Source organism: Mytilus galloprovincialis, chromosome 1, assembly GCF_965363235.1.
Source record: "Mytilus galloprovincialis chromosome 1, xbMytGall1.hap1.1, whole genome shotgun sequence".
Taxonomy (NCBI): domain Eukaryota; kingdom Metazoa; phylum Mollusca; class Bivalvia; order Mytilida; family Mytilidae; genus Mytilus; species Mytilus galloprovincialis.
Window position 1 is genome coordinate 36,711,384 of NC_134838.1, and position 12,839 is coordinate 36,724,222.

The following is a 12,839-nucleotide window of genomic DNA, read 5'->3' on the forward strand; positions in this document are numbered from 1 at the left end:
TGCTAGTACAAATTTGGTGATAAGTCTCAATCAGTGAAGTCAATTATTGGAAAAGGGAATGTATTGTAGACCTGACTTCAACTTAACCACTTGGAGCCCTTGGATTAGAAACTTTCCTGAAAGTAGCAACTCTCTATCAAGAATCTTGTGATAGGAAATAAAGCTCTTAGATATCATATGAAAATAAAAATCTATATTGGTTACTTTTTTTTTACTCTCTAAATTATGGTTCTTGGTGGCCTAGTGGTATGTAAGGTTATTGATCCACAAGGAGTTTGTCAGGAACTGACCAATTAAACTGGTCTGCCATACCATCTATGTGTAGCGATAAGTGAACACAACAGGGGTCCAGTTTACTGACCAAGGTGTACATATTACCCATGACCTGTTTTATGATGGTGCAAAGTCATCTTTAAAATATCTTGCGCTTCTGACTATGTGGCTTTTCTGACCAAGAAGACTTAAAAGGTTTGACTTGACAATCCCTCAAATGTTTAAAAGGCAAATGTCTTCTTTTAGAGAACCACTGAATGGAATGAAACCAAATATAGCATGAATGTTTCTTATGAGATACTGACCAAGTGTTGCTACTTTGTAGCCAATCCATCATCCATCATCCAAGATGGCCGCCAGTGTTTAACAAAGGACCCTATGGGAAATACATACAAATGTCTTCTTTTAGAGAACCACTAAATGAAATGAAACCAAACATAGCATGAATGTTTCATATGAGATGCTGACCAAGTGTTGTTACTTTGTAGCTGATCCTTCTTCCCAGATGGCCGCCAGCTGGGGACTTTGTTTAACATAGACCCTATTGGAATTACATACAAATGTCTTCCTTTAGAGAACCACTGAATGAAATGAAACTAAATATAGCACGAATGTTTCTTATGAGATCCTGAATAAGTGTTGTTACTTTGTAGCTGATCCATCATCCAAGGTGGCCACCAGTGGGGGACTTAGTTTAACAAAGAATCCTAAGGGAAATACATACAAATGTTTTCTTTTAGAGAACTACTGAATGGAATTACACCAAACATAGCATGAATGTTCATTATGATGTGGTTACCAAGTGTTGTTACTTTGTAGCTGATCCATCATCCAAGATGGCAGCCAGTGGGGGACTTAGTTTAACATAGAACCCTATGAGAAATACATGTATACAAATGTCTTCTTTTAGAGAAACACAGAATGGAATGCAATATCAAACCAAATTTGGCCTCAATCATTATTCAAGTATCTGTTATGATTTTTTTTATATGATTTCAAAAACCCAAGTAGAGTCAGGTGAGCGACACAGGTTCTTGAGAGCCTTAAGTTCTAAATACATTACATAATGTTGGGTTTAATATTCATAATACCTATGCATGAATAGCAGTATTATAAAATTACAATTATTCATGTTCTATGGCATTGTTCGAAAGGGACAATCTTTGAAAAGGGAAGAGAAAGAATAAGTAAGGTTTTTATAACATTTTATTACAAATAGTATTTAACAAAATATATACACAATAATAGTACAAACATAAATAAGTCTTTAGTTAATGTGATAAAAGCCTCTTTGTGTCAGACCTGTGGTGGCTTTTAGTTTTATCATCTGATATTAACTATAGGGTCATACCCATACATATAAAGCACTGAGAGATGCATTGTTTTACACTTGGTGTCAGCAATCACAATTTATTTCCTTTTACCAAAATTAAATGTTCCTGGATTGGCTGCTCCGCCACCACCAGCACCAGCACCACCAGCGCCAGTTCCAAAGGTTAAGAATGGATTTCCACCACCTCCTGTATTACTTGGTGGTTGTGGCTGTGGTTGCGGTTGTGGTAATGGCTGAGCTGCATTATTATTGGCTGGTTGATTGAATCCTGTATTAGCTGGTTGGTTGAAACCTGTATTTGCTGGTTGATTGAAACCTGTATTGGCTGGTTGGTTGAATCCATTATTGGCTGGTTGATTGAATCCTGTGTTAGCTGGTTGGTTAAAACCATTGTTGGCTGGTTGATTAAAACCAGTATTTGTTGGTTGGTTGAATCCTGTATTGGCTGGTTGATTGAAACCATTATTTGTTGGTTGGTTAACAGTATTGGTGTTAGATCCAAATGTTTGTCCATTATTTCCTAAAACAAAATCAAAGTTTAATTTAAAAAACTTTTTGCAAATATTCAAAATGGTTTCATGGTAGAATTTTGAACTACTTTTTTTCTTAATTTGATGAATATACAACAAATTACAATTCTAATATATTTTCAAATCAACCAAACAATAGTCACTCTACTTTAAATAATATATTTGTCTTATGAGGGAAACAATATTGTATGAAAACTTAATAAATAATTTGATTGTTAAAATTTCAAAGTGCAAAAAAGTGGTGTCTTCACAACTTTGCTAGAATTATAAAGATATTATAAAGATATTAAAAAAAAAATGTGTTTTCAGTTAACAAAAGCTTTTGTCCAAATTAGTCTACAGCTATTGAACCTACCTTGAGCTGGTTGAACTTGTGTTGGAGCTGTGTTGGTATTACTAGGTACAAACACACCACCAGACAAAGCTGCTAGATCTTGTTCAGAGTAAGGTTTGGCCCAGTTAGAATTACTAGCTCTCCCAACAGTACAACAAGCCAATGGAGTTCTAGCGTTACCATTCATCTGACTAGCACTGTTGGTTCCGGTTCCTTCATCGTCCCGTTCAAGTTTGATCTGTAAAATAATGGAAATGCGTATAGTTTAGTTGTCAGTTTGAAAGCTTTTAGTTTTATGTAACCGGAGAACAGGGACTTTCTATACTATCGTTAGTATAGAAAGTCCTTGTGGAGAACAAGTAAAAGCTAAATTACATAGCACACAGGAAAAGTTTTGAATATGACAAAACGTAATATTTGATCCATACTTTTTTGTGTGACTGATTGTAAACATCTCTATTAAACTGCGAAATTCAAATAATCATATGTATCATTCAAATTAATCGTTTGGCTGTTCTTTCTTTTATTACAGACATATTAAACATATCAACATTTATTTTCTCTCTAAAAACGTATGCACAAAAAGAAACTTATGGATATGCTTGTTAAAGCATATAATTTTATATAGAGCTCAACTGAACCACTTGTGTTTGATTAATAGTTAATGGTTAAGAGACTAAAAACGTGTTAAAGCAAAGAGCTCAACTGAACCACTTGTGTTTGATTAATAGTAAATGGTTAAGAGACTATAAACGTGTTAAAGCATAGAGCTCAACTGAACCACTTGTGTTTGATTAATAGTAAAGGGTTAGGAGACTGAAAACGTGTTAAAGCATAGAGCTCAACTGAACCACTTGTGTTTGATTAATAGTAAAGGGTTAGGAGACTGAAAAATTAAATTGTCTCCAAAACTATTGTTGATGTTTCCAGTTCTAGATGACACTTACAGAGCAACTAACGTAACTGCGCTCTATCAATAATACAACATTTTATTAACTACAAACTACTTCCTTAGCTGTGTTAAATTGTAGTGATTGCTTTAACCGATTATGTTTTAATTGAGAAGTAATAAGTTATTTAGTTTCAAAATGAAGCACTTACAACTAGTGATCTTCCAATGACACTGTTCCTACCAGCCAATGAGATGACGCTGTCTCTGAACTGAGTGGAGGATACACCTTCTTTGGACTGGAGCATATTTCCTAAATCACCAACATGTCTCAAACTATCAAATAAAAAGATTATAGTTTAAAAAAATTAAAGTAACTTGAGATTTCACATACAACTTGTAAGTGGGTATGGATTTGATTAATGTTATTTATTTTTTGTGAGGAATTGTTTTGTGATTTGTTCCACAATAAATTATAGTATTCCATGATCTAAGTACCTAAACATTATTCTTTTAAAACTATTGATCGCCTAATTTTCAAATATATATTGCCTCGTATCTAATGGTATCTTTAAATTGTTTTAGCTTCCATATTATCTGTAAAACTTACAATGCAAAACTGTTTCTGCCACCATGTCTTGTTTGTGTTGGGTTATAATGTGGTCCTACCCTGGAACAGCTGTCACCATTGTCTCCATACTCGTGAATGTGTACTCCTCTCTGTGTGTCGACTGGAGACCGGGGTAGACCAACAACTTGTATTCTGATATCTACTGCTGGATTTCCATATAACTGAAAATATGCATCTCAATTTTATTACACTGTTAATTTTGTGCAAAAAGGGTTCAAAACGAACTTGTTATAATGAAAATTATTTTAAGCTTTGGGACTTATGTTGAATTAATTTTGGAAATAAAGTATTAAAATCATAAAATCATTGTAATCTTATCCTGAAAAATTAAATATTTAAACTGACATAAAAAAAAATATCGGAGATATATACAATTGATCTATTGGAAAGTCAAAGGATGAGCTATTCTGTCTCGTCGGAGTTCATGTTTGATAATCGTCGAGACCATGATAATCAAAATCAATTCCAAACTACATTGTATTTTACTGACAGGTTTCTTTGATATCGCATTTTCAAGGTTTTATTTCTCGTTTAAACTGGATATGACGGAGGTAATCGGTAGTTTGGTTAATGCTTCAAAACTCTGATATTTATCAAAACCACTTTCTATTTCTGAAATTTGCTTTTAAGGAGAGTTATTCATATGCGAAATTTAAATGTTCAAGTATTATCATCATAGAGGTAAACGGCAAAAATAATAACGAAATATGATGAATTATTGTTGCTTAATACTTACAAATTGTCTGAAATCCGCTCTTCCTTTGATGTTGCTGATGGAACTGTTGAAATAACAGGTGGCGTATCTGTAATTGTTTGGATTCTGTGATAAATTCATGAAAAATTGTCTTCCCGCACCTGGTTCTGTGAATTGAAATGAAAAAAATACATTTATATTTTGAAGAATGGAATTCAAATATACGAATTTTATTTGAAAAATATATGTCTCCGTAGAATTGAATAATGAGATTTGGACGGGTTATATCCTATTTTGTCTGGCTCACTTAAACAGCTTGTTGTATGGAGATGTCAGACAAGCGATTGGTCAAAATTGGATACCTATTTTATTACTTTTTGTATTATCAAAAATCTACATTATTCACCAAGATCCGCGAAACTCCACAGAAATAGTGCAGATTTATTGATATAATGCAACTGCTTTAATTGTAATTTAGTGAATTCTTTGAGGAAGCCCCCTCGTTCCCAGATTTTGAATTTTGCCGCAATGCTATAGTAAAATATTCAAAAGGCGATACTAATTTTACTAGGTTGACCAATTGTTACATTTAATGTTACATTTCATTTAACATATATATTCAAAATGTAAAGTATTATAGACCATGCTCCATTGTTTAAGAAGCTTTCGTGAAATTCTGCTATTTTGACCACAAAATATACTTTTTATGAAAAATTGAAATGGATTTTAAACAGACAAAATAAGCAAGATGCGTCTATAAACAAGGTTCGGATGAATGATAGTAGCAATAGAACTTACGTTGCCCCGGTGCAGTTGGTTGTCCAGGTACTCCAGGTTGCCCATTTGCGCCAAATGTTCCACCATTGCCTCCTAAAAAGTTACCAACTCCGCCAAATGGGTTTCCAAAACCCCCAACATTTTGAAACTGCCCGGCTGCCGGCTGCTGTCCAGGAAATTGTCCTCCGCCTGCTTGTCCTGGAAACTGTGCAGCGCCTGCTTGACCTTGAAATTGTCCAGCACCAGGTTGGCCTGGAAACTGTCCACCAGCTCCCTGTCCTGCAAATTGTCCAGCTCCAGCTTGTCCTGCAAACTGTCCAGCACCTGCTTGTCCTTGAAACTGTCCTGCTCCAGCTTGCGGAAATTGTGCACCCGCACCCTGTTGAAATTGACCTGCGCCTGCTTGCGGAAATTGACCTGCGCCTGCTTGTGGGAATTGGGCTGCAGCCCCTTGTTGGAATTGGCCTGCGCCTGCTTGTGGCAATTGTTGTGCAGCTCCCTGTTGAAATTGCGCGCCACCACCTGCTTGTGGAAATTGTTGTGCAGCTCCCTGTTGAAATTGTGCTCCACCGCCTGCTTGGGGAAATTGATTGGCACCAGCTCCTTGTTGAAACTGTCCGGCGCCTGCCTGTGGAAACTGTTGGCCTTGTCCAAAGTTCTGTCCTTGCGCTATACTTAATCCAATACTTAACGCGAACACAAATATAATTTTCATTTTCATTTTTGTTGTTTGTTATAGTTCATTAAATTATTTTTTTACACTACTATATGTCCGAGCTCCTACTTAAATATACTTGAAACGTCAATAATTTCTGAAAGTGAATTCTCAATTGACGTGAATGACTCGATTTTCGTCCAACCAAATGACGCGATTTCCAGTCTACCTACCAATGAAATGGCTTAGATTTAGTGCTATCAATCAAAAAGTGTCATGTTTAGGAAGTAAACAAGGGTGAACAATATCCTGACGAAACGTAACTTCCCGTACTACTAATACGGGTAGAAAATGACATTCACGCGAAAGGCAGATGGTGATATATCGTCATGATTCATTGAGAATACTTCCAAAACATACAACAGTTCAAACGTCATTGCATGCATTATTATAAATAAAATAAGAAACTGATAATCCTAGAAAAGTTGAAAACAAGTCATATATATCTTTCTTATTCCAAACAGTTATCTATTTAAATATTTAGCGGGACATTTTATTTATTTTGTCTTATTTTGCTATTGTTTTTTTTTTTGCCAACGGTTCTATAGATTTGAATTCGTGCTGTAAATTTATTATAACCAAGAATATATATAACATATATATATATATAAATATCCCTACAACTAAATTGCATTGTAAGTCATGTATGTACTATTTTTTTAATTTCTTTTATTTATCTGTTACAATTTCGTCAGCTGTAAACGTATATACACAAAACAATGTAGTTTGGAATATATGTTCCTGTATAAACTAAGATAAGTTTTATATAATTGTTGTATTTTCATATTTTGTTAATTGGAAAACATACTTATAAATATAGCATTTATAATTATAAACAAAATTAGTTCACAGATAAGGTCCGTGTTCACAATATTTCCTCTGGCTATACATGTTCTTTACATATTATGGTCGTTGCATAAATGACAAACAAACAAACAAGTTTGTCGGGTAATAATTTGATAGCGTGAAAAAAAAACACATTTCCGTGTTTTACTGATCAAAGTCGTGTTACCCTGTATTATATAAAATTGTATCATAATGTAAACGTTGATTATAAATCCACTGCAAGGATACCGTCTGACGGACCTGTTATTAGTACTTTACTCTAAAAAAAAGTTTTCCATAAATTTGTTATTGAAACAGTCATTTCAGGTTATTCGTAATTGAAGGTACAACAATCGCATTGCAATGTAAGAAAAAAAATGACTGTTGATTACTTAAACCGAGTTAAACAAAAAATGTAGGAAAAAAAGATAATAATCAGCAGTATAATCAGAGTTATTTTTTTCTTTCTTTGTTTGTTCCGAGTGTTGCATGCAATTAATGTTTTGTTACAAATCAGACGATTGGACTCTGTTGAATACTTGTTCACTGGCAATACTTTCAAATCTCTTACTTCATTCTAAATCTCATTATTTTACACGCAAAATGTCAAAAATCTGGTAACATATATCAAATTTTTCAACAGCAATAATTAATGTGTATAAAATAGATGGTACATACTTTGCAAATTGAAACATTAAAGCACAATTAAAGGAGACACGGAGACATAAAGGAGACAAATACGGAAAGATTAAAACGCATTTATTTACATTAATTGTGTCTGTAGAAATTGTCCAAGAGATGATTTCAACTTTATCATTTAAATCCCATGGTTAAATAGCTTCATTGTAAGCAACAACTCTTTAGAAAGGAAATAGAGATAACAATGGTATAAGACCTGGAATATCGTTTCTTCGGGAAATACAAACTCAGAATGCTGGTGCTTTATAGGTTTTGCTAAATATGTATATTTTTAACACGAACAAACAGTCAGCCTGAAATAATATTTAATATGGGAAGTAGCCCTGGTCTGACTACAAATATCATTTTGAAGTCATTGTTTACTTTAACAAACGAACACATTTACAAAAACAACACTTTTGGAGAAGAGAAATATACTTAAACCATTTTATGTAAAAGTTATTTGTCCATGGTTTTGCATTAACATGTAGAAACAATGTTTTCCATATAGTACACCTATTTAAGATTTCCACAAAAGCAGGAGTCATTTTAAAAGATAGATGAATATATGTAAGGATATTTTATCTTAAGTCGCCACAAAGGTGGCATAACCTAAAACACATACTTTCCTTAACAAGCCAACAAACAAATATGTTTTCATGACATACACCCAAAACAGACCATAAATATTTAATATTAAGAATCTACCAACCAGTAAACTTAATAGGTATTGGATCATCAAAATTGACAATACTACACAAACAGGAAAAATTATATGAGTCTAAAATATTGTGTAACAATACCGATAAATAGATGGAAAACAAAACATTAAAAAGTGTTGAATATCACCGCACAAAGATGGAAAAACTGAACAGATGATATAAATTATACAATAATTGCAAATATTTCGGCTCAACAAATGGCCTTCTTCGGTGCAAAAGTTTTAACAATACTGATATATAATGTATAAGGTGTAAACATAGATCAGTAATAATACAGGTAAGTTTTGGTCGATTGATTTTAATCCAAAATCCTGAATATAATATAAACATTAGACTGTAAATTTAATTATTTCTTTCTATTGATTCCGTCTGGATGGAGGACACTCAGTGTTTTTATCCAAAACTTCTCCCGATTCTCTCTTTGCCTATTTTACCATTTACAATCCTGTTCGATCACAAGGATCTTCATGTGATCAAAATCTTTCAGATTGTGATCTGGTAACCTGAAGTGTTGGCTGACCGGAATATACGGTTTTTTTGTGAGGTCACTCCTGTGGCCATTAAGGCGTTTGTGAAATGGCTGCATAGATTCACCAACATACTGGAGACCACATCTAGGACACTCAAGAACGTAAATCACGTTTGAGCTTTTGCAGTTGACATTGCAGAAGATCTTGTATGTCTTTTCTGTGGTCTTACTGTGAAATGTTGATGAATGCTGCAATTGGTTGCAACATTCAGCGCTTATCCCCACAAGGCTGGCAATTACCTACAGTATGGTTAGGTTTGGAAAGGTCAGCACGGACAAGTATATTTCCCAGGCTGTTAGGTTGTTTGAAGGCAATCATGGGAGGCTCAGGAAAGGTTTTGGATAACTTGGAATGTTTCTCGATTGCCGTCCAATGATCACGAATGGTCTTGAAACTATTTCTCAGGCATGGATGGTAAGTGAGCACACATGGGATTCTTTTACTTTTCTTTTTTTTCTTTGTAAGTTAGCAGACTGCTTCTGGGGATGGATTCCGCTTTTCGAAAACTATTTTTGATGTTTTTGTTTTTATATCCCCTTCTTTTCAAATGTCCTTTGAGCTGCCCCCGACGTTGTTTTGCGGTGTCTTCAGAGGAACAGATTCGCCTTATTCTGAGAGAATGCTCTTCGTGCAGTGTGGAGGATAGCAACTTTCAGGCGACAAGTATTGATGAGTATCTGTAGGTTTAGAGTATATATCTGTGTTTATTATACCTACAGAGAGGGTGCTAGATGTATCAAGAAAGTTTATGGTGGAATTAGATGTTTCATGGGTGAATTTGATGGTAGGGTATTGATTGTTAACATTTGTTATAAAAGTTTGTAATTCTTGGTCTCCCTTGTCCCATTTCATGTCAACGTCATCAATGAATCGATACCAGGAAAGCGGTTTTTGGATGGAGCACTCCAGCAGTTGCTTTTCAACTTTACCCATGAATATATTGGCATAAGATGGAGCCATTTTTGTACCCATAGCAGAGCCATTCGTCTGTAAATAGTGTTCTCCTTGGAATGTGAAGTTGTTCTTTTTCAAGACCATAGTAAGCATTTCTACTAAGCAATCAGTAGGTGGAATTTTAAGAGATCGAGAGTCCCAAACTTCTCTACATGCTTCAATACCATCCGCATGGGGAATATTCGTATAGAGGGAGGTGACATCCATTGTGACAAGAGTAGTATTGGCAGGTAGAGGGTTTAAATCCTGCATTTTTAGTAGGTAATCTGTAGAATCTTTTATAAAAGATGGCAAGTTTTCTACATGTGGTCGAAGATAGTAATCAACGAATTCGGATATTTTTTCGGTGGGATGACCATTAGCTGAGAGACTTTACTGAAGAGACATTTATTGTCGAAATCCGGATCTGGTGTACTAAAAAAATATGGACACCGTATGTTTGTGGCATAACATCGTGGCCACAAGTTAATTTTTTTCTGTTTAGTATTAAATTTATATTAAGATCCATTTTGTTACATCTTGTGATCAATTTTATTTGGCAATCGCCAATGGCAGGCAGCAGGGTTAAAGAACATCAGTTGTTCGACCTGTTAGTCAAATGTGTTTTGTTTAAATATACTTTTTCACGTTTTTGATCTTTTGGAAAGTGTTGTTTGTGCTTTTTTTAGACCCTTCTACAACGAAATTTGTTTTACATGCACACGTATAAAAATTGCGGTTTTTATCCAACGCAATCATAGGTTTGAACGTAGTTTTCAATTTATACTCGTTTATATTTTTTCGTTTGGGCTTGTATCATATTTTCCTTCCGGTTTATATGATCCGTTCATCCTACATTGACTCTTAAAATTCAAGAGTCTATCTAAAAATGAGAGTACTTTTTATATGGCCTTCCAAATACCGTTTTGATCCCTAACATCAATAAAGAGACATTTATTGTCGAAATCCGGATCTGGTGTACTAAAAAAATATGGACACCGTATGTTTGTGGCATAACATCGTGGCCACAAGTTAATTTTTTTCTGTTTAGTATTAAATTTATATTTAGATCCATTTTGTTACATCTTGTTATCAATTTTATTTGGCAATCGCCAATGGTAGTCAGCAGGGTTAAAGAACATCAGTTGTTCGACCTGTTAGTCAAATGCGTTTTGTTTAAATATACTTTTTCACTTTTTTGGTCTTTTGGAAAATGTTGTTTGTGCTGTTTTTAGACCCTTCTACAACGAAATTTGTTTTACATGCACACGTATAAAAATTGCGGTTTTTATCCAACGCAATCATAGGTTTGAACGTAGTTTTCAATTTAGACTCGTATATAAAAATATGCAAAAACAAAACCTATTGATCAATAATATTGTATTCTTGAACACATTCGTTTTGTTTTATCAATAATATTGTATACTGTATCAAAGACTTAAATATCTGCGTTTGGGACATTGCTTCTTCAATAAAGAAAAATCTTGAATTAAGTCCATGGTGCTCGAAAGAGGTAAAAAAAAAGTTCCAAAGATCTGAATTAAAAATTATTTTACTATCTTTTACGTGTTGGAAACTATGGTTTATTTTACAAATACTAATAATTACCAAATGTTCACCTCCAACGTGACATCATAACACTCTGTCCAACCCAGACAAAAACAAATCCGTCTCGTCTTTTAAGATGGTATCATATAATCATCTCTTCTAGAATTAGTCAACAACTTTTAAGTGAACCATTTACAATAGAAGAAAAAGACAGAAAAAGAGCAGTGAAAAAAAAATACGAATTGCCAATTCTGTCTTCCTCGGAATGTAGTAGAATGGGGTTAGCCAAAGTTTTAAGTAATGGTCTGCCTAAAGTTTTAAGGTGTACCTGATAAACTTTATTTCAGAACCTTATGTGTTAAATGATAAAACTTATCACAGATTCATAATGCATACAATTATTTTCTATTCACTATTATAATACAGATAGTTTTCGACAATTTTTTTTTTATTAAAAACCCGTAGAAATATTCAAGAGCAACTACTATAAGGCTAAGCTAATAGGGTCAGTAGTATTTTTCATATTTTTTTTTAAACTTTTTTTTTCTCCTGTTTCTCTTTATATATTGATATATTTAAAACAAAATGTTGAATAAAATTTCAGGGTTAAAATATAAGATGTTAATGTAAGTAAAAAAAATGACGACCTTTTCGGTTGTTTAAACTTCTTTGTTGTTGACTTTGTGAGTCCAAATATATGCCAATAAACGAACAAAGTTAAAAAAAAGTCGGTTCACTTACTCCATTTGTCACTCACCTAATACTTTCTCTTACCGTCTCACATACTCTCGCTCCTCTTACCCTCTCACACACTCTTACTCAAATTCTCTCTTTCACGCACACACAAATTCTCTCTCTCTCTCTCTCTCTCTCTCTCTCTCTCTCTCTCTCTCTCTCTCTCTCACAACAGTCTCACAAATACTTTTTCTTACACATACACACTCTCGCTCACATTATCTCTCTCGTACATTCCCTCACACTCACTCTTTCTCACACACACAGTCTCACTCTCATATACACACACTTTCACACACACTCCCACTCCGACTCTCACACATTCGCACTCTCCCACACACACACTCACACACACAGTCTCACTCTCATATACACACACTTTCACACACACTCCCACTCCGACTCTCACACATTCGCACTCTCCCACACACACACTCGCACTCCCACTCCCACTCTCTCTCACACACTCCCATTCTCTCATACACACTCCCGATCTCTCACACACTCCCACTCTCTCTCAGACTCTCTTTCACTCTCTTTCACACCCACACCAACTCACACCCACACCAACTCACACATACACTCTCTCACTCTCACCCACAGTCTCTCGCTTACTGTCTCTTACCCCCTCTCTGACAGTATAGTGATAGAAAGAGAGAAATAAAGAAAAGAAAGAAAAAGAGAAATAAAAA

General features: G+C 34.5%; 1 protein-coding gene across 1 annotated transcript; it reads right to left on the reverse strand.

Annotated features, from left to right (window-relative positions):
- Positions 1-1,461: 1,461 nt before the first annotated feature.
- LOC143073158 (uncharacterized) lies at positions 1,462-6,291 on the reverse strand. The gene is made up of 6 exons (XM_076248495.1): positions 5,483-6,291; positions 4,727-4,851; positions 3,970-4,151; positions 3,572-3,695; positions 2,492-2,708; positions 1,462-2,126 (listed from the first exon to the last, which is right to left on the reverse strand). Exons 1-6 carry the CDS (start codon positions 6,180-6,182, stop codon positions 1,684-1,686), a joined length of 1,791 nt encoding a protein of 596 aa, XP_076104610.1. The 5' UTR covers positions 6,183-6,291; the 3' UTR covers positions 1,462-1,683.
- Between the last annotated feature and the right edge of the window lie 6,548 nt (positions 6,292-12,839).

What these genes read in the sequence shown, in the direction of transcription:
- LOC143073158 (XM_076248495.1), bottom strand. Translation starts at nt 6,182, where the DNA reads ATGAAAATGAAAATTATATTTGTGTTCGCGTTAAGTATTGGATTAAGT. An exon ending in ACCAACTGCACCGGGGCAAC is followed by an intron (nt 4,852 to 5,482) that starts GTAAGTTCTATT and finishes TTCAATTCACAG; the next exon opens with AACCAGGTGCGGGAAGACAA. An exon ending in GAGCGGATTTCAGACAATTT is followed by an intron (nt 4,152 to 4,726) that starts GTAAGTATTAAG and finishes GCATATTTTCAG; the next exon opens with TTATATGGAAATCCAGCAGT.